The sequence below is a fragment of the Acanthaster planci genome, linkage group LG03, assembly GCF_054643075.1.
Source record: "Acanthaster planci isolate LZ-2023a linkage group LG03, COTS_SCS, whole genome shotgun sequence".
In the NCBI taxonomy this organism is placed as follows: Eukaryota; Metazoa; Echinodermata; class Asteroidea; order Valvatida; family Acanthasteridae; genus Acanthaster; species Acanthaster planci.
The window spans coordinates 20845987-20869657 of record NC_141779.1 but is presented as its reverse complement, the minus strand read 5'-3'; the positions used below and the strand labels follow the sequence as shown (position 1 = coordinate 20869657).

The 23671-nt window shown below is 40.8% G+C and overlaps 1 protein-coding gene and 1 non-coding gene across 2 annotated transcripts in view; one reads left to right on the top strand and one right to left on the bottom strand.

The window, feature by feature from the left end:
• LOC147799722 (uncharacterized) overlaps positions 1-23671 on the bottom strand; it is a 40638-nt gene extending 16967 nt beyond the window's left edge. Inside the window, exon 1 of the mRNA XM_087134863.1 lies at positions 22864-23671. Coding sequence (XP_086990989.1) covers positions 22864-23303 — 440 coding nt within the window. The 5' untranslated portion in view covers positions 23304-23671. The remainder of the gene's footprint in view (positions 1-22863) is intronic.
• On the top strand, positions 11742-11813 carry Trnat-ugu (transfer RNA threonine (anticodon UGU)). Its single transcript has one exon. It is a non-coding gene; the product is annotated as a tRNA-Thr (tRNA).

Below are 23671 nucleotides of genomic sequence, written 5' to 3'. Positions count from 1 at the left end.
CCATGAGCAATTTCTTTTGAAGTAAAGTCTTTGCACCAGGTACAAATGTTCCTACTAGTGTTGTTTCTTCTTTGGTTTGAGCCAATAGCACCCATGTACTATTTCCGTGGGCAACATGCCAAGCCAATCACCCTTACAGCTTTATGACCACACTTTCAATCAAGAGTGTTTTCTCACATAGTTTGGTGCATCTGGTTTATCTCTTGAGGAGCTGTAAAACATCTGCCTCATCCTACTGCTGCACTGAGTTTCTGTTTTGTAAACGTGTATTTGAAATTTTGGGATTTTGACTCTTAAAAGCTGCATCTTTTTCTTAATGGAGTTTGCCTAGGATACCGGAATAAAGGTACAGTAGTAGTGGCATAATAGCAGTGATACTCGAGAAACTTTGGCCTGAGTACCTTGGCCTTTGAAAATGAGTACTGGGAATCTGATTGATCATCTTCAGAAACAGGGATTCGGGGGCAAAAGTATCTGCCTATTTCTTGAATGCCAGAGTCACGTGGTGCGTCTGTTCTCTTCAATGTTTACTCCAAGTTCCCAATCAACAGACATGCAGCACCAGCGCTGCAGCACACTTCCAACTGTACAACCTCACATCTAAGACATTTGCAGACTCGGACAAGACCTCACCGGCTCTGCTTTATCAATATGTCTCATTCAGCGATATTGTTTGTGGATGATTTTCCCTGAAATGTAATCTGTCGCATTCTTTATAAGATAAAAGATTGCCACTGAAAACTGGATTAGGAGAGGAACCATTCACTGAGCAAAGATTGTTCAAGACTTAAGACTCTTGTACATGTAAATCTAGTTTTAAAGCATCCAGGCATCAAAGGTGGTAGTAAGTCGATTTTTACAAGTCCAAGTCAAGTCACAAGTCAATTTAAATTTGCAAACTAAGCCAAGTCACAAGTCAGTTTGGTCGAAAAACTAGCAAGTCAAAAGACTTTTTGTCCAAGTCTAAGCCACAGCCAAGTGATTGAGATGTGGCCTTGGGTAAACAAGACCGAAACAGAAGTCGCGAACTGAATAAAGTCTTCAGCTGATTATTTTAAGAATGCACGGTGTAAGCTGATGGACCAACTTTAATACTTTAATGGGTTTGATTGAGTAGTTCTCTGACTTGCACTGGTAACAAGTCAAAAACTGATATTTACATGTACAAGTCATATGTACATATACAGGAAGCAACTCAAGTCCGAGTCAAGTAACACGAGACTACAACTCTGCCAGGCAACGGAGATTTTTTTGAAACAAACTTTCCGTGTAAGTATACTCTTTTTCTACCATTTGGGGTGTGATACGAGTGCGCTTTTTATCAACACCTATACATGTACATGTATATTGTAGTATGGACAACAGAGGGCACCATTGCTGTGATGTCACTCAGGGAAAACCACAGACACAAAACATGCGGCCATACATCCAGTGCCTCTACCGTACATACATGTAGCGATCATTTTTGGGGTATTTTGTTTGTTCCAAACTATGAAACTACGGGTCTAGATACAAGTAGTGTTGCCAGGATGAGTAATACAAATTGGACATTTCAGATGATAATACATCCATGCTGAAAATACTGCGAATATTTACTATTTGGGGAAACGTTTGTCCAATATTTTCAAAAGATGAGATTGTTCTTTCAATAAATCAGAGCTTTGAACAGTTGCACTGTTGTCCACCTTTGTTGCGCACATTCAAAAAACCTCATCGAATACCCAGGACTACATGTAATTTGATTTTCATATTAATGGTAAAGGATGATTTCAACTACTCTTCTTCATTAACAGTCTCGACTGCACATTTACTAAAAGAGTATTCTTGCTTATAAATTTTTGAACCTCCCAATGCAGCATACATTATAAAGCACAAACATTTTCACTCCTTGGGGCTTGTGGCCTGGTCCCAAATATACTTGATTTTTTTTTTTTGTGGCGCGCCCTCGTACTGCTGGCTCCTTGATTTTCCATCAAGAGCACATTTTAGAAGCACCCCCTCTCCTGAGATTTATTTCTCCTCTCCAGCACTTCCCAATTTAGCAAGGTGTGGGTCATGTGCCTGCACTCATACGAAGGAGCAATGTGATGCTATCAAACATGGTGACATCAACTTTCATGGAAATGAACAAGGAATTGTGAGATATGCATGCACAGTGTACTTTGGATACATCTGCTAGATTCTGTCTCACACCTCCAGACATTTCCTTTGGGATTTAATGTTAAAAGTAGGCAGACAGTCTACAAAATAACTTGAAAAATCATTTTTATAGGTAAGGGTTTTGTGACAATTTCCATTTTCACTGCCCTTCCCTGATGCTTAAATTAACCGACCATACATGGAAAAAGCCCTGGGCAAACTTACTCCCATAAATCCCATTTGGCACCAACCCAGAAAAATAAGGAAGACATTAAAGCAACTGAACCAAACAGTGCTCCTACATGTGCAAGAACTAGTACATGGTTAGCGGCGCAACTTCAAGCAAGACAAAACTGTGTTTTTTCCCACACACGAAAGGTAACACTGTTTGAAGTCCTAAGATCCTACAGATTTCCTTTTCACATAAAAGCTCAGAAAAAGCTTTTGAATTTTGTTTAAATGTACATCAGTTAATGGCCCTTTATTTCGGTACAAATAATCAATTCAGCCATTCGGCATCGAATGCACTTCTCTCATCCTCCAGAGATGACCAACGATTCTCAGAGTTCACATTTTAACCTGCAGGCAGTGCAGTCTTGGCACATAGCGGGATGCAGTCCGCCTGACCCTCTTGACAATTTGACCCTTTTCCTTTTTACATACAGAATACACACTCCACTGTCCACATAATGTACATGTATTTGACAAACCCAAGGCATTTTATTGCCTAGTCTCTCTTGGCCCTTCTCTGGCTGTTGAATTGATTTTTTTTTGCTGCGTTGTATGCAATTCTCCAGGGGTCAATAAATGATGACCTACGCCTGTATGTACATGTGAGCACAACAGTGTAACAAATATAAAGGACACAGATGTACAGTACATGTATGTGCACCAAGTACGCTACACTTTAACAGCAAATTTAATTTCATTTCATTTATTTGCCAGATGAAAGGACATACAAAAATACGCAAATTACATACAAGAGGCACACCCAAAAACATCTCAATGCATTACATGAGAGATATAAATAATTGCACAGTAACTAAAAAACGAGACTGCTCAAGCAAACTATCAACACAGCACAAAAACGCAACTACAGTGTACCAACCTTCAAGTGCAACACAGCAATACTCACACTCTCTCACACAACCCGATCATGTCCATGAGGGAGATTACCAACACCCTCTACATATATACAGACGAACAAAACATACGAACTGGGAGAACCTCTGGCAGGAGTTACCAAAATAGTGACAGAGTCACTTTCAAAGTGGCTCAACCTAAAATTCCCCAAGAAACGCAACAAGGACAACCCAAACAAGAAAGCAGCGTTGTGGCTTCTCCCTCATGGAGAAGACAGGGAAAAAAGGAAAAGGACACAAAAAGAAAAAAGAATATTAGGTTATTATATTACGCTAGTTACAAGCTTTCTTTTTAAACCCTGAAAAACTCAACTGATTTTTTTCAAAGGAAAGGCAGTGCTGTGGAGTGACATTTTTGGGGGAGGGGACGGGCAAAATCAGTTCAATATTACATGTATGTATTGTACGTGTATATTGCACCGGTATATTCCTCAAAAGGAAAAAGACGGTTATATTTATTTATAAATTACATGTATATTCTGATACTGAACGATTTGAGATACTTATAACCAAAGGATGATCCCCCTGAGGTCCAAACACATTCATCATGAACTTTCCTAGGGAGGAAAAATCAGAAAACTGCACAGAAATCATCAAAATAGATAAAGCCTGCGACTTGCATAAGGAAAAATCTATCTCCTACATTAATGCACACTTTCAATGATGAATCCTTGCATACATACATAGTAGTTGCACTTTTCCCATACAAACATGTACACATACCAGTACATGTACCGTACATACTGGTACTCCAACATACCGGTAACTCTCCAGTCATTGTGTGGAGAAGCTGTCCATAAAAACCCTCCCACTTCATGCGCCAAATAAACCACTGGTACATTACTCTTTGTGATGCACCAAAATTTCCTGCATGTCTCATGAAGGACATTTTATGCCAGTTGAGATACAGTCTGGATTTGATCAGAATAATGCAAAACTGCTCTGTGGGGGTTTCAGTTTTCAAAGGAGTTTATAAAGAACAGTTGATTCATATGGTTTTTGTGCAAGCCTGTGCTTTAACACTTGCAGCACTTTCCTCCACATTTTTCAACTACCTGGTACATAACCATCCATTATCTAGATGTCAAATTAGTGACACATCAAAACAAACAGCCAAGTGTCCTCTTTCCAAGGGTGACTTGTGACTCACCGGTATTTTCACAGAGAGGGTCACATACATGTAGTTGTACTTACAAGTAAGTGTGTGTCTATTTACCTGTATATGTACATATATTTATATACAAAGTTTGTTTTCTCCCCACCTACCCTGTGCACTGTCCCCCCAGGGTACATGTATAAGCCCCTAGGGTGGGGAGTTTTGTCATGCAGTGCAATTTTTACCACTAGTACCCCCCATCAACATCAACACTATACAGACGTGCTGCCCTACCGTTAGCTGGCATGGGGTGGGGATTTTTGACAGAGGTGGGGATCGAGAGGCCTGAGGAGAGACAGGAAACAATTGAAAGTGCAAACACTAGTGTGCAATTCTCAGCACTGCAAAAATAACCACCAGCAAACTGAAGCCCAAATTTGACTGAAGCCGCAGAACAGCTTGCAGATGGTGCCAAACTGTAAGACGTGCGCTGGCCCAGCAGAGGATGACGGCGTATTACTTGGGTCACTAGCCAAGGTACAGGCAAAGATGGTATAGCGCCGTGTAGCGGCGCAAGATGGGGAACTTCACCGTGAATACGCGTAAAACATTGTTATCACATGGGCGCCATTCTGGTTGGACTACGCCTATGCACATGCGCAGGCACCGCGACAGGCACGCACACACATGAACGTTCACACTCGATGGCGCCCATGGTGATAACACCTTTATGGCCAAATTACCCATCTTGCGCCGCTACATAATCTTTGGTACAGGTACAAGTACGTACACCGGTATGTGGCTGGTATAAGGCACATGCACAGGGCTACCTACAGTCCAAGTTACATGTACGTACATGTACATACATACCTGAAGCTGTTGAAACAGATTTGGCATGTTCTGCATGAACAAACTAGTGAAAGTACCGGTAGATCCCCAGTGGATTGACCCATCTTCATTGAACATTGTTACACGTACAATGTACCCTACGAGTAACATATGGGTAGGCATTCGATGCATTCAGGGGACAAGTTCTTTTGTTAGGAAAATTTGAACTGAGTTGTGGGGATATTTCTGAGTCCCCACTACGTTTTGGGTCCTCGCAAAATTGATGAAATGTCGAGTGGGTGTACATGTACTGTACCAGTATTCTAGAATCAAACCCAGTACATTCAGTAGATGCAAAGCTGATGGATAACGTACCCTGATGTACTAAAGGGTTGCTTGCATGTGTACCGATACACCCGTTCACTATGGACATGCATGCATGCTTTATATGTCTACAACCAAAAACCATTGGAAACTGGCAAATTCTGCCATTAATGCCAACCTGTTGATGGCCTACAACTACCGTTATTTTGGGACTCAAATGAAATTGACGCTGCATGCATTTTAGTACCTCAGCAAGGATCAACAGACTGGTACACCTGCTGGTAAATTTTATGTACACGACTACGTGCCATGAAAGTCAATATCCATCATTTTCGTTACCGCTAGCTCTCCAACATTCTATACAAGTGCTTATGCATGTAATTCATTTCATGAAGGATTTCTTAGTCCAAATCATAACAGGGCAATCTTAATTAAACTGCTTCCTCATTTACATGTATTACTTCCTATGCATGGCTACACATGCAAATGGATTAACAGGACACATCTGGAATTGATGTGACATTTCATCTGGTCATTTAATATATGTACCGTATTATTTGAAGTGATGCGGCAAATTGTGAGCAACTGTGAAAACTGCTCCTAGTGAGTGCGGAGATGGTGCACTGTAGGCACATCTATCAAATTTCAGAAATGGATTGACTTACACCTCACTCCTGTGGCAACTTTGCTGGGAAACTTTTTGAATCCTCCAAAAATCTTCCCCTGGTTCCACGGGACATTCTTTGTACTTGATTCAACAGTCAAGGGGCAGTCCAGAACTGTAATTCATCAAGGGCCGTTGGGGTTAATGTGTGATTCTATGGGCAGCTTCAAGGAAAAAACAGACACACACACACACACACACAAAAGTGTGTATTTGCCTGCAACTGTGGACCCCCTATTGTTCCTCTTTTGTTTGCACTTTAACTTTTTTAGAAGACCACCCATATGTTTTGTACACAGTTGTCAATCGGGGACCCTCTGTCAATCGGGGACCTTATTGTCCTCTATTGTTCAGGGTCCCCAAATGAATACAGAAACAAACCCACATACACACAAAACCCCCGAATGAAACTAAACAAAATCTTGACAACGGAATAACTTGATTCTGGATCCTGTGTTAAAAGTGCACTATGCTGTTCAAGTTCACATGTAATCTGTGGTTAAGAGAATGTGTGGATGCTGCTTGTAAAACACACTACAGTTTATGTGCATACACCGTACATACATGTATGTATTCACAATGTCAACGAACTATTTTTGGAAGTACAGTACCAGCCACTACTTGGGTATACAAAAGACCGGAAATTTTTCCTGGAGATTTGTAAATATGGAAATGCCAGTTGAAGGATGGGAATTGTCAGGGGAGGGGGAAGAAAAGGCATATCAGAGGTATATGTATGGGTACCGGTGCATGTTTGAATGTACCGTACTGCAGTATAACTTCACACATATGTTTGAGATGCCGTGTAGAGGGTGGGGAATGTCTGCTACCAGGGGTCAATTTCATAGAGCTGCTTCAGCACAGAATTTACGTAAGCAGGAAAAAAACCTTGTATAATAAACACAGGTTAATTGCCAGCTCAAACTCTATGTGTATGTGATTTGCATGCTGTCCAAAAGACAGGTAATTACCATTCCAAAACAGTATACATCACAAGAAGTTTTGGCTGGTAACCCGATTTGTTAAGCAAGGTTTTTCACGCCTCAACAAATTTTTCACTTTTAAAAAGCAGTGCTATGAAATTGGCCCCAGATTATGGGGAATACACAGGTGTTGAAATACACGGGTGTCTTAAACAAAGGAAACTGAGATTAATTGATCTGTTTCTTGAATGTGACTAATTAGTTTTCTAAATGGTTTTCAGTATGTTGTCGTCTTTCGTATGACAAACAGAAATTTAAATTTCAGTCACACATGACTGAGCTTATGGTTTAATGGACCACGTCAGAAATGGCTTTGCACCAGCCAAATTACAGGTTTGCACAGCGTGAAGCATTAAGTACACTACCAATATCATTAATTTAAAGACAACCACAGTTAGGGGCTTCTTCTTGAAGCAGTCTAAGCCCAGTGTCCTTCAACATACTCCACATTTCTCTCAACGCACACTTTTGCCCTTGTTCTCATTGCTTTTAAATGGTTTCAATGCATTTTGGAGATTCTAGCAAATGTTACTTATTTCTGAAAAAAGCGAGCTCTGGACAGTATGAATTCAACATCAAAACAGCTATTGGGCGCAAAGCCATTTTTGACTTGGTCCATTAAACCACCTTGTGCTCATTCATCCGTGACAGAAATTTGGATTTCTTGGTGTCACGCTAAAGAGGTCATCATAATGAAACCGATGATGGTTACCATTTACCAAAATAATTATTCACATTAATGAAACAAACAAATTTCTCTCTTTTTACCTTACCTTTTTTAAAAGACACCCTGAAGATGTTATGGGGATAAAAATATTATGGGGATAACAAGGTTTGTCCCCACAAAGTGGTTATGACTTTCCTGACAAAAGAAATTGTCTCCATCATGCAAAGAGAGGCCCATAACATTCCAGCATCAAAGTATAAGGTCTGGGTAACTGAATGACATCTCATAACGAACTTTGATAAATGATGACTACAAAGTGTGAACCACAGAACAGAAAGCGAAGCCATATTAGCCAATTAAGATGAATGCATCACTCACTGCATTGATTGTACAAAGTCAGAGCTTGTCAGACGTACAGCCACAGCTGACAGTCAGTGCCATTGTTAAACATTAAATGGGTTTCCGCAGCTAACCTAAGCTTCCTGGAAAGGTTAATTAAGCACACAATAATGGCGACTATGGTCTGCCAAGCATTAATTGCTCCCATTAGGCAAATGGCAGTTTTTATTGATGGTTGAGGCAACGTCCCGAGGGAGAAATAGCAAAAATCAGCAAAAAAGGTTTAAAATGAGTATGTAATATGGCTCCATTTCAATTGATTTACGTCTTGGCTGGGAGCATGTGGCCTACATTCACGTCTGTCTGCTGTGAGACACTTTGTGCATATCAGCATGTTTTTTCAAAACAATTCATCATACATGTACATGTATGCAGGTGTTCCTAAACGGATAGATTACGGTCCGTACAGTGCCCTGGTCCAATATTTGTTGTTCTTTTTCATAGCCCAAGAAGTTAATGTTTATGAACTGGTACATCCATTTTGCCTTTACTGAATTTCAGTATTGGTATATAACCTACATTCCTGTACATGGTCAGTAACTTCTTCACTCTGAAAAGGACTGTGAATCATGAATATGTACAATGAGACACATGTACATGTACTACACCACAGCGTGAAAAGGCATATTCAGAACCAAATTTGTGGGGTGGGCTACTTTTTGGGGGGGGGGGCAGTGGCAGTGGCCAAATTTTTTTTAGAAACGAGTAACGCTTTATTGCCTGTCTGAGGGGTGAGGCAACATTTTGGGGCTTTTTAAAGGAAGAGAAATAAATCAAACAAAAATTGCCTTTCGTTATTTTTCCTTTTTTTCAACGGCCTCCCCTCTGGAACCACCTATGTTAGCACAAAAAAAATCGCCTGTACATGTACATCTATGCAACCTACAAGTATATGGTTTCTATACAAATGTCTATAGGTGAGTTTTGAGTGAAATTTGTGAGTGAAACTTTTCTTTGAATGACAGGGCGGCAAGAAATGTGTACACAGCGACATTGATCGTTGTACTGGTGAAAACCCAAAATGTTTTGCACTTCCTCCATGATATCGGACGAGATCTTTTTATTAAGTCTGCACAGTAGTACATGTACCTTTGGATACGCTAACGGTAAGACTGAAACTTAACGGAGCCTCTACTGATAGCGAACAGATTTTAGAAATATGCATAGTACAGTGTATCTACCATTTTGGAAGCTTAGTTTTCCATACCAATCTGACTTGGTAATTACTGACCTGCTCATAAGTGTTATGAAAGGCCCATGGCAAATTGTGCATGCTTTTTTGGAGTTGCAGGTTTGGCCGGAATTTTTATAAGTGGAACACCCCCTTTAATTCCTCAAGCAACACAAAGTGAAACCAATTGATTTTACATGTACCTTGAACAAAGGTATAAAAAACCACATCTTTGTTTAGTCCTTGACAATTCTTCTTTCTTGATGTGGATTACATGTACATGTACACAACACCTACATGTACATGTACATGTAAAACTTTACTTGTCTTCATCAAAGCTCACACTGACATGACTTACTTCTGAATACATGCAAAGCACATGTTTGTCCACACATGACACATGTGGAATGGCTTTGGGCCCTAATTATAACCTTATTAGGATGTGTATGTCCAAATAGTCAAATTTATGCAAATTGGTAAAAAACAAAAGTGAAGCCTATTTGGTACTTTTACAAAAGGTTGGGGCCTCATTTTCATGTATGCAAATGAGGTGGTAGTGGTTTCTGTACAGTTTAAAAGCATTGCATTGCCAGCAATGCATGGTTCTGACAGTGTCGGACGTACAGGGTGTCGGACGTACACATCTGATTCCACAATTTTTGAGTATTTGAAAAAATAATTGGGGGAGTTAAGCTGATGTCTAGAAAGAAGGAACTAATCGTGCTTTGTATTGTAACTTTGGCAGCCTTTTGCTAAAGGGTGTACTGAGGGGTAAAAAAACTGTCATTTTGGTGTCAGACGAAAAGTAAGTGTTATAAAATGAGACATTACATAGAATTTCAAAAGGAAAATGAAAATTCATTTCTGTCATGGTTTACTTATTGGGGCACTCTTCAAACTGTAACAAAACTGGAACAAAAAATTACTATCAGGCAAAAAAACAGAAAATACTTCAGAGGGGAAATATTTTCCCCAATTTCTCGGTATTTAAAACCAATTTTTCAGTATCATATAAAAGCCAAATTCTTGAATGTTGTCAGAAATGAAGTATGTTTCATGAAAGTATACACCATAAGCTTCAAAATGATATACAATTAGTCACATTTGGACCAGTTTGAAATTTTGGCCCAGAGGTTGATGTTTCCGTGGAACTGCCCTGAACTAACGCATGGCAAGTGTGAATGTTTGGACAAATTCAGACCCAAAGCAGCCACATCAATCTAACAGTGTTTAATTAAGTACCATGTTGCAAAACAGGAACGCTGACACTCTATCTCCAGTCGACAGATTATACAGAGTATGTACCGAGCATGTACACATCGTAGGACTCTTATCAATATTTCCCACCTAAAAGTCCCAACATGCAAGGACCCCAAGGAGTAGGGAGCATTAATGATGTGCAGCTACATGTATGTATGTAGGTACCGATATGTCATTTGCCAAGCTCGCACATAATTATGTGCATCAGTCGCATTCTTGTCTGCTTTTTGATATGCTGCCAGCATTCAGCAGCTGTCAAAAACAGAGATTTGTTTCATGATTTATGTTCAAAAGCCGTATCTCTCCAAGTGATCCCTGTTCCAGGTTGTATCATGCTTATTGGGGTGCACATGATCCCTGGCTACATGGTGTTTCAGGTTTAACCCTAACTCACCTCAATCCTCCAAAATCTTTCAGGTGGATTTGGAGGATTGAGGATGAATGGTGATTGAAGCATGGAGGATTTTGGAGGATTGAGGATGAATGCTGATTTAAAAGCTGAAGGATTTTGGAGGATTGAGATGAATGGTGAATGGAATACTAAAAATTGGTCACATAGTGCTGCATATGGTCACGCATTATACTGTTTACAATATACAGGTACCAAAGGACAGTGTGTTCCATATTGTTCACTGCTGCTGGTCATAAATTACAAAATCATCAACTGCAGTGTGTTAAAACAAAGGCACATGTCTGCTTTGTTTATTACAAAAGTAAAGCCATTAGCCAACTCTGCAAAACAAACAGCTTCAGCCCAGCACCCTACCTGGTGTGCCCAACCCCCCCCCCCCAAAAAAGAAAAAAGCCAAAGTAGGGCCATGGAGGATTTTGGAGGATTAAAGATTCAGGTACCTTTCATTTTGTACATACATGTAAGCCCAGAAACTGGAGGATTTTGGAGGATTGAGGGGGAATGCAGTTTTTGAAGCTGGGTAATTGGAGAATATTGGAGGATTGAGGATGCACACCAGTAAAAAGGCCCTAGTGGGTCGGGTTTAATGGCCTCTGGCTAGCGCCCCCCCGAACAGAGATATTGACGAATGGGAAAAGCAACCAAACACAACATAGGGCTGGATAGCTCAGTTGGTAGAGCACCGGTATTGTATTCCGGAGGTCGCAGGTTCAATCCCGCTCCAGTCAATTTCTTTGTTCATCTTTATAATCAAAAAAAGGCGATAAACAACACTCACAATCTCGACTCCAATTGCTGATTAATCACTTGCAGAAGGGACACCTTCATAAACTGACATTAATATTCTGTATGCACTTACACATTGCAATTACCAGTTGGGTCTAATTTCAGTCTGCTTTTCAAGTATTATGCACAGGAAAAACTGCAAATTATACCTTTGCATGGTACAGATTACACACATCAGTTCAGAAAATGTGAACATTGTACAAACTGATTTTTACAGTATGTCACGTTAAGCAATGATGACACACATGATATCACATTACATTTTTATTTGAAGGTAAAAAACTCTTTTGAAAATAGATTCATTATTTGATACATATCACAGTGTATTTCCTGACACTATATGTATATGTACATGTACACGTACATGAACACGTATTTAGCTGTTGAAATCATAAATGACAGCCAAATTTTGGTTGGCTTTATAAGTTTGGTGTCAGCACGAGCCATTTCAATGAGTAATTAATTAATCACGTAAAAACAAGGCTCAAAATGCAGGGGCCAAGATGCTTACACGTGCATGATTAACATGTGTACTGAGGTATGCCAATGTGTCGTGCTCCAAATGAGAAAAAAATTTTGAAATGGATAGTTATTAGTGACTATAAAGGGCAAAGTACAATTTTAATAACAAAGTGGACCTGCACTAATACAGTAGTTAAAATGAAGGTTTCCCTTGCTGGGGAAAAATTCAATTTTGCACATTACTGTGTACCATCGGTGTGTTAATAAATCCCGCACCCCTGTTTTTTTTATTCAGTTAATTATTCAAAGCACAAGGAAAAAGCTACTTGTCGATCAGACTATATAGAAAAAGGAAAAGAAACTGAACGCAAACAAAATTAAAACACAGTTACATGTACATGTACTGGTAGGCATAATTTAACCACCAGGGTAGCATTGATGTAATGGTTTTTAATTGTATCTCACAGTGGTTCACATGAACCCTGAAAGAGTCCAATTATTTTGAACCATCTCACGTTGGGGCGGGGGGTTATGGATTCTTTCCCCCTTCCCAAGAACTCGGCTTTCCTCTGCCTGATTTTTTTTTATTTGGCATGCATGTAAAGATACACCTCATCAGTACATATCTAAAATTTCAACTCAATCTCATGTACGGTTTTGTTATTACAGTCATTTGAAGTTCAACACCAAAAACATGCCAGCCCACGTGCATTAAGCACCGCACTGGAAAAGTCTGTTTGATTGACCTGTCTCAGACAAATGGCCGCCGCATGGGAATGATAAGTTTGATATCACAAAAGTGGTGTCAAAATGACTGTAAAGACTTACCGGTACTGGAAAACTCTTGAAGGCTTAACACATGAAAAAAACATTGCGGTGAAATTGAAAAAAAGTTGAGGGGACAGATTCCAACCCCCTCCCAAAACTTGAAGGGTTCCATGTATATCCAACATTATACTCCAAAATTTCTTACACTAAAAACTTCATAAATATCAGAATCACTGGTGCGTATCGTAAGTCCGAAGCCTCAAAAGTCTGAATGCATCGGAATAATGAGGCGTCGGATTTATGGGCAATTTTTTTTTCAGCCTCATAGTTCCGAAGCCTCAAAGGTCTGACACCTCATAAATCCAACGTCGGACCAATGAGGTGTCGGACTTACTAGATGCGTCAGTGCGATTGACTGTGAAACATGGAGGAGTGCGGGCTCGTGCGACGCATCGCCTGTGAGCGAGATTCAACTTTGCTCCCAACTCGTGTCCACGGTACTGACCCTGTTAGGAAAACTAAATCAAGCAGACTACCTGCACAGTTCGTACACTGGTCCAGTATTTGTTTAATCCAAAATACCACTACGTGTAAGAATGATGTACGATACTTCGCTAAATATAAAAAGCATTTTTTTGACTGTAATACTTTTGAAATTTTAAAAATGTTTGTACGCGTCATAAATAGACACCATACTTCCACCGGGAACCAGTCTTGTTCCTAGCACCGTCTTCATACCCTCATAAAGAGCGTCAAATCAAATGTTGGACTTTCGAGGCGTCAGATTTTTTTAGGCGTTGGATCTATGCCATGGGCAAATAAAACCACTGGAACTTTTTAACGTATTTGTCGGACTTATGAGGCGTCGGACCTATGAGGTGTCAGACTTAGGAGGCGTCGGTCTTATGAGGTGTCGAACCTATGAGGCATCAGACTTATGGACTTTTCAAACACTTTGTTTGGACTTATGAGGCGTCGGAATTATGAGGCGTTGGACTTGCAAGCTAACCACGGAATCACAAAACTAGGTCTGTGCCGGGTACCCACTCATCGATATCAAGCCCGGTTCCGTTTTTTGGGATGGGTACCCGTTGAAAAATTCCACGCATAAGATGTACTTAATAGTGATGGGCAGAATTGCTGGAAAATCATCATGCTGCTGAAAAACCTGGTACCAGGGTCATCACTGGTTCAGTGATCCACGGAGCTACTTCTGTTACAAATTAAAGGCAACACCTTGTTGAATTAAAAGTTGAGGGCAACTCCCTTTAACGTTTAGAGCAAGGTGCTGCTCTTTGTATGAAAAAGGAGCCCTGTTTTGGGGCACATGGTCCACTGGGATTGAGCACAATGCCATTTGCTAAGTGTTCTTTATATTTGAAGGCTACCCAGGTACATGTACCAGGTATTGACATAAAATGGGTTCCCAGTTCAAAAAATACCCATAAATGCCCACCCCTACACAAGACAGAATTCCAATTCAGCAGATACTAAAAGAATATTTATAACGCTGAGTGAAGTTAGAGGGGATGCTGTTTCACTATTGCGACCACAAACTGAAAACGCTTACGGGTCGATATGCTACAAACATTTTTTTTCACTACAGGTGAAGTCTTCCACCAAACACTGCAGTCTCATTCAGCATCACACAGTCTCAATAAAATGCACATCCATGAATTGTGTCAAACACAATGCAAAAGAAAGCTTGTATCAATTCACTTTTCAACTGGAGGCCAGTGCAACTGCTCAAAAAAACTGGAATAATAATATTGTCAAATTTGTTGGACAATTAACAAGTCCAAACAGCCCGATACTTAATTGTCCACCACATAATAGGGAGACCTATTGTGATTCTGCAGTTTTGGTGTAAAGCACTTGGCAGGTCTTGAGTAATGCAGCCCTGTGGGCAAGAGTGATTGTGCAGATTATCAACATTCTGGGATGTTCTGACCAGCCTTTCAGCTTTGATGGAGTGACTTAATGCATGGCCCCAGCTATTGACAGCCCAAACTACCCCTTATGATGGATGATAAGGCTTAAGTGGCTTTATTATTATGGTGAAACTAAAAGAATTAGCAATAGCTTGGGGATAAATTAAAGAGAGTGATTTGTCCAGCATGCATGCAATTATGGCAGCCGACCTCGGAAACACACTAAATGCATTAACAGTAACACTGTAAAGTTTGTCCCTTCCTGCAATGCACCAGGTAAAAGTCATGGTCACAGACTGGAAGTGGCAATGATTTTGGCAGGGCAGAAAATCTCAGCTGCTCAAGGCAAATTCCAGTGGTGAAATCGTCAATTTTTCCCCTAAAAATTAGAAAACAAAACCGTGCCGCGCCCTGGCATAAAAAGAACTGTGCAAATTTTGTCCCGAGTTTGACAGGGCCCTTCCAATAAAATGGAAGCCTTAGTTTTAAGTGTACATGTACCAGTGCATTATGCAGTCACTGGACCATGCATAGAGCTTTCAGTGAAAAACTCGCTGTGTCATATGCTTTAACACCGATCCACCAGACCTTCTGGCTACAATTCAATCTCTCCTTCCCACCCAATTCCATTATTCTGTAATGACGCAAAGAACTCCGGGAATTCCAAGAAATGGAGCCATGATAATGCAGAATTCACAGACATGTGAGTAATCCCTACCCCCCCCACTCCGAATCTGTTGCCCGATGTCAATTTAATGCTGACTGAGCATTCTTTTAATGTGTACGTCAAGCAGGCGAGCCAATGTTTTTTTAATTAATGTTACGATCACATCTCTGTGTGTAGCTGGTCAGGACAAGTTTTCAAACAACTTTTCATACAATGATGAGATTCTTTACCAGAATGCATCAAATATTGAAACATTGTGGGGGTCCCCCCCCCCAAAAAAACACACATGATCCGGGGTAGAAATGGAGACCTCCCTAATACTGATGAGGTCTGAAAATTAATGACATCGTCAGCAATGAGGTCCTCAGGGCTACCGGAAAGTCGTTTCACACAGGAAATGAATGCGTTGAGAAGGATGAACTCAAAAAGAGGCAATGCTGCACGTACAGGCCATGTGGATGAAGGCAGCAACACCAGCTTGGCAATACGCCATGTATTTGTGGCGGCAGTGCGTAAATTTTAATTCCAGCCTTCAAATGACAGTGGGCAGGGACGGTCAATTCCAGCTTCCAGCTCCGGTTCCTTGACTTTGTTTCCAGGAAATATACAAAGCAATAATAATTCAATTGACTGGCATGCAGAAGGTACAGCTGGACAAGCACCTGCTCGTATATGCACATGTACCATACATGAACAGGAGTATGTACACATGTATACTGTGATTACTGTACGATCTGGATAGCCTTGGGAAACTATGAATCCTTTTGTCTGAAACTTGGAAGCAAGCACATGTGTGATATTTTTTATATCATAAATGGCACACCCACAGGCTTCAGTCTTGAGATGCATAAGCCCATATAGGATTTTTTGCTCCGAGTAAAAGGAGTGATTAATCAGACCTGCATGATGCAAAGCACGAGTAGGTTTTTCAAACTTGAATGCAACCGTTGTTCGTCAAGAGCTTTTTGGGGAGGGTTAATTCCAGTCCCAGCCCCTACCCTAACGACAAATCCTGGGTGCACCACATGTATATGTATAAAATATAGACGACACAGAATAAAAATACCGTACCATTTGACCCCAAAGAAGAAAACTGACAACTCATGAATACACATTCAACAATGTTTATGCATGTACTGTAATTACAGTTTTCCCCCAAGTAGAACCTGTTCCAATGACAGCTGAAAAGCTAATATTTAAATGACAGGCACCTGTTCAAAATGGCAACCAAAATGTGGAGAAACAAGAATTGATACCAGATTTCCCCGGGGAGTGAAATTACTGCTAATGCGTGCACTGGCAGAAGTCCTGGTCTGGGTCCATTATTTTATTATTTCTAATGGATTCGACCATTTGAAATGAAGCAGTTTTCAATGTATGCAACCTACATTATGTATGGTAGACAGTATGTGTTACAATATTCCTTTTGTCTTTACTAGAGAGGATCATTTAGATTGTTTAACATGTGCTGTACATTTCGTCCTTTTTTTTAATCCATTCCTGTACAATTTCTTGTGAACTTTTGGACATGCTACATTTCTCATCAAAATCATGTCAATGAAGGCAACGCAGGTATTAAAATTCACATCTGTTCAACACAAAAACTCCATTTATAAGCAGTCATGAACTAATTGTCACGTTGGTTGCTATCAGTGCATACACGTACATGTTCATTATATACATGTACACGTATCATATTCAAACCGTTAATTAATACAGAGTATATGCACCAGTTCCTTCCCAACAAGCTTGGGGCAATTAAGTTTGGGCACCACTACATGTATAGTTCGACCAGTACCCGGTGTTTTTAACAATGCGCAAACATGTGCAATTCAGTTACACTCAAACGACCCTAGGTGGCCTATTTTTGGGGGGGAAAATCTCATCATTGCTGACATTTCACCGTTGGCTGTGATTCTTGCTACGTTCAATGTGCCGTACCTGTAATTGATATCTCAATTATTTCCACATGAAAGGATCCCTCAGTAATAATAAATGAAATGAGTTATTGATAACCACCGGAGAGACCAGGCAAGGGCCTGGTCCCAAATGGTTGACTAGACAGTCCAAACCCTCCATCGTTTGAGCGGTGTACACACATGTACATGTAGGTCAATCGAACTTGCCCTTGGTGGCTGTGGCATCCACACAAGTAAGCTAGAGGTGATGGGTTCAGGTCTCATCCAAGCAACTACATGTATATTCCTCACAAGCTCTCAGAAAGCACTGAAGGCATTATACTTAACCAAATTCCATGGACAGCACTTGTATGATGCTGCAGTTTAACATTTCTGGATGCTAGATCTGAAGTTGAAATTTGTCTATCTTGAACCTGTCAGGGCACCTACATTGTACATGTAGCAGTGAATACTGTACCTAAACATCTACAAGCAATCCTACAGGTCCCTGCTAACCCTGAAAACCAGCGCAGTATGTATATGGGCAATGTACCCGGTATGTGGAAGTCAGCAAATGGTACACGTAACGTGGGGGGTTAACCATAATTCCTGACAGTTTGTTGAGGTGTCTATTTAACTTCTTTGATAAGCAGGAAATGAACATATACCAGTACATGTACGGTACATGTGCCAGAGTATCATAATAAGTGACAGTCAGTAATGACTGAGACCAAACAAGTTAGGCCGGTACTGGTAGGTGTGGTGTCAGACTTCTGTGGTTATAAAACACACTTATGAGTATAAATATGCTAAAGTTGTACAGTATGCTACTGTTTTGTGATGGAAGAAATGCAGCTCTAGTTTGACAAACATCTTGATGTAGAAAGGGCTTGATTTCATGTGGTTGATTTCGACCTTAGGGCTTTCCACTCCTATTGCATATGTATGCCTCTGAAACTAAACTTGATTTGACTGAACTTTTATTCCAGAAAAAAACAATATATTCTGAAGTATCGTATACATGTACATGTGCCGGTACAGTACAGTATCACCTCCAGTCAACAGTTAGAAGAAAAGGGGGAAAAATTGATTTTGGAACCAACGCATATATTCTCAATTAATTCTGTCCACTCTGACCCCCAAAAGGGAAACACACCAACTGACAGCACTGCAACTTACTGCTAAGCATGTCACAAGCAAGGAAAAAAATGAAGGCATCTGAAGCCATCATGTCTAATCCTTATAATTACATTGTCATCACAGAGGTCATTTACTCTCCAAAGCCTGTCCATTTGTCATCAAAAATCCATACTCGCAGACTTCTTTTAATTCTTCCACCCCAATTACTTGACAGTGCTGGTGATACAAGCTTCTTGTTTTGGAAGGTGTCAGCAAAACCACTATCAAAATATTGCACCACATGGAGCACAAATGCCAAACTTGCATCATTTTCACCATTGAAAGTGTTATTATAACATGATTTAAAAGACTGTTCTTCATTATCATGTGTTTTATACGTACCGGTGCATGTACAGTACCGGTATGTGCCTGTATGTTTTCTTTTATGGAGTCCACGTTCGTGTATTATCAGCAGGTTTCTTAACATTTTGGGTAAATGTCACAGTAAAATGCTTTTCTGTTATTCACAGAAGCTTCGCATTTTGCAGTAAAACTCCATTTACACGTACGTGTATGGTATCCCAGGCCCACAGTCCTTCATATACCGGTAGTACAATGGATGTGTACACGGCACCTACAATTTATCAAAAATGTACTGCCTCTCAAAATTAAATTATAAGGAATACCAAGTTCATCAGTTGTAGAAGACACATACCGGTGCATGTATTTTCGCTACATGTACGTAAGTTAAGAGAGGAAGTCTGGTCCCTTGAACTTGAAAAGAATAAGGAAATACATGCATACATGTATGTAAAGTATACACAGCTTGTCCCCAGAGGGTTAATTAAACAATTGACCTGTCATTGGGCAGAGGAGGCTGTGACCTGCCTCTCCGAGTTCCAGGCCCCAACATCCTCTAAAAACTATTATGATGACTCCATGGACTAGGTCCCTCTTCCCTCCCCCCCCAAAAAAAAACTTTACCCTCTAACTCTGAAAGCCGATAAATTCAAATTTCCACAGAGGGTATCCAGTATTTGCTTGCTTCAAATAGCGAGGCAGTACGTGAATGTACTGTAACCCAAGGGTGCACAGTATACCGGTACATGTGCAATGATCTTGAAAACAATTCTGTGCTTTGCCTCGTAGACTCATCCCCTCCTGCCGACATCTGGGATGACTTGCCGATACCGTGCCTGACAAAGCAGATGTGGTATATGAAGTAGAACCACTGGTACCTGAGGATACTCTTCCCATGATTCAATGCTCCTTGCGCAGCAACCCGCAGGTTTTGAATGCATGTTGCAGGTGTCTCACATGAACTGATAGCTACCCGTACAATGTACACGTACCAATTTTTTAATGTATTAAATTTCTCAGATACCCTGGCGCAGGTAATCCTCACGACAACTTTATACTCAACACCATACAGTTTTGCCTATAGGCCAGATGTACTTTCACAATTCCTTGAAACTTGTCTCAAAGTGTTGCAGACACAATGCCATTATTACCCCCTCTCCCCAGGGGATGAGATCGGTCTCAAGGGTCTTGCGGGGGAGCCCTTGCTCGAGGAACGTAAGCATCAAGGCATCCGTTTGGTTCAAACCCACATGAATGCATATTCCATTTAACGGGAGTCAAACATAAGAACCAATGGACCACAGGACTTGTACTTCACTACGACACTCTGGTAATTATGGAACATAGCTGTTGCAAGTAATTCAGGGTCTCAACTACTGCACATACATGTACATTGTAAGTTGGAAGGTGCGATGTGGTTTCAGACAGCAACTATGCTTTGATTAGACGCCTCTAAGAGAACACAAAAAAGTTGGTTTTCCTCAAATCCAAACATTTACATGTATGTGATTGTTAGGCTTTTAGTTTAGAGAAAAGAAAGGCAAGCCAGTGCAGATCATCCCGTAATACTGTGCTGAACATTGCAAAGCCCATCAATTAAAACAGCAAATTGTCTGAAACAACAAAAAATAGCAACAGTTACCAGAAACACAAACACATGTATGTATACAAGTTCACGGAACAAAAAACGAAAAGAATCCTTTGTTTTTCAAGTACAATCATGGATAAATTCCAATAACTCTTTATTCTTTTTTCTGGACTTACCGTATAAACATATGCATGTATACAACTTTAGGAACACTAGAAACACACGAACAGTGCATAAAGCTTCTCAGCAGTGAATAGCTGCCACTTCATCATACACTGTATATATTTGTTTACGAGACGCCATCAGCTCACTCCACTGAATAATTGTATATTTGCCTATTATCCCGCATATGCATTCTTGTGGCAATATCTATTTCCTTCAGTCTCTATATTTGGAACACCACTGACTGGGTGGTGCTGTTTGTGGATCATTCACGAGTATTGAACAAAAGAGTCCTTTGCCGCTGGCACTGTAAAATGCTCTTGTAGAATGTGCATTGACAGGTGTACTACTTAGCTTTCTCTCCTAGCACCCTGGTACATTGTACATGCAATACTAGCCAGATATCACTTACTTGTCAATCTTATCATCAATAAATGATGTGTATAGTCTCAGGCTGCTTTGATATTTAGTTAGCATCTTGCCCTTCTGTGTTCTGACTATGTACATTTTATGTTTTATTTTCTGTTCTTCTTTACTGGATACTTACATGAGGTGAAATACGTGTAGAGGTGTCAACACCCAAAGGGAAAATTATAACAATAATCTGTGGTACCCATTTTGGCAACACTCAATTTTGCAGAATCCTGATTTTGAAAAAAAGGGATCAAATCTTTTTTATCACAGGAATCTCCCGCAAATTGCCCTGTGCAGTGAAATTTCCTGTATATAGTACACTGTTTTGCTGTACCTTGGATCAACTCTTTGCAGTTCAACACATCGATTTGGCAAGTGCATCCCTGAAGAGAGGAGGTGCCTTGATGTGTGAGCATGGAACAAAGCATGAAAACTTGAGTTGGATACCATGCATTTTCAGGTATCGACAATCTGGGTAAGCATCACAGTCACGGGGGGGGGGCACTTACGCCTCCACAGAGAAATTGTACAAAATAAAAAGGGAAACATCTAGGAAAAAAGCAAAAGAAATTTTAAAATAGGGATGAAAGGGGATGAAAATCAAGAATGAACTCTCCCATGCTCCCCCCCAAAACCTCCCCCCTTGGAAATCCCCCCCCCCCAAAAAAATCCTTCCTTCCACCTGGAAATCCTCTCCCTCCCCCACACACCCCGGCAAAAAGTAGTTCCCCCCCCAGAAAAATTCTGGGGCACACTCAAGAGATGGGCAAAGGATAGAACAAAGCCTAAAATGCTAGAAGTGTTCAGCCTTTATCAGCATTCTAACGGAGTCACATTGGACACAAGTTTCAATGTGAAAAAAAATGTCCTGCCATGTCAACAGTAGCAGAATGTGCATGGTTCCAGGTTTATCGTAACCATGGTAACAGCATTACCAGCATTCACCAGCTTTTCAGAAAGCAAAGCAGTTGAAGTTTACAGTAAGGACGGGGGGGGGGAGGAGGCAGGCTTGTAACACTGAACTACACAAATGTATTGTGTGCATTAAACATGCATACTACATACTTCACTGTATACTGCACTGCGTGCATCCATGACCTAAAACTGTTACGCACGTGCCTGGTAACACTAACAAACTGGTATCAGTATTTTGGGTAAACATAGCAATTCAGTTTACATAACACTTGGAGATTTATATTTCTCTACAGGGTAACTGACATAGTCATGAAAATCTGACTACTTTTCCATAGTACAAAACCGTAATACAGGAATTGTTCCTTTTAAAGCTTCTGTTTAGCAGCTAGGGGTACATATTAAAGACAATCCCATTAAACATGGGAAAATGAAATTGAGAAAAATTTGTTTTTAGGTCATTCTTTATAACTTGGTGTTTATAAAACTCAAGAAACTTGGTGGCAGAATATGGAATTTATTTGAAAAACTATTGGTGCTAATGGAAAACTCCGAAAACAAGAAGGCCTATATATATCTACATACATACATGTAGAACTCCTCACATACATGACACAGGTAGTCCAACCCCCCCTCCTGCCCTCCACCTAATGCCCAAGAAGAAACTCATTCCCATGTTCAGTTTTCCGTTTCTTTCATGCTGCTACTCACCTGTATGATGTCTGCTTCTTTATTGTGAAGTGCGCAAAACGGTCCAGGCCATGTGAAGTCGGTGAGTGTTCACCGCCGGGCTTCACGCTCGAAACGCCGGCGCAGCGGGCCGGAAGAGACGCGCTGCCGCTCAACCTCAGAGCCTCCACGGAGTCAGCACTGGTCAGGCTGGTCGCGTCCTCCAAGTCCTCCTCATCCTCCTCCATCAAAGGCGAGTCCAGGGTGTCCTGCCGAGACAGGTGAAGCTTCCTCTCCAGTTGCCCGCACAACGGTGGCATCCCGGGGCACGTGAGAAATTTGGGGGAATCACCGTCAGCATCAGAGTCCGTCTCGTTTGCGTTTTCGGGGATGGTCGGACACATGGGAATGGCATTGTTGTTATTTGTAGCGGCCTGAGGCTGGCCAAGCAAACTTTCTTCGCTGGATGGACTCGTTGCCATAACGGCAAATAAATGGTAGATCAATCGAAACGAAACGCTCTTGGAGCGCTACGGAAGTCTTAGGAAGTTTGTAAACTCAACTGACCGCCGGAGCGACAACTCCCCTTTTTCTAGGGCCAAGTCACGGGCTAGCTAGGCGTGCAGTTCGGATTTATTTAGCGTACATTATTGCGAGTATACCACGCATGCCGCACGCACACATGCTGCAGGATATCACATCAGTCAGCCGGAGCTGGGATCGTAGTATTTCATGTAAAGGGGAGAGGCACTGCACAATTAAACACAAATGCGGTAGCACGAATCTAGTCTTGCTGAAGTGCTGCAAACGCAATATAAATTTTGAAAGTAGTAAGGAATACGTCTTTTGC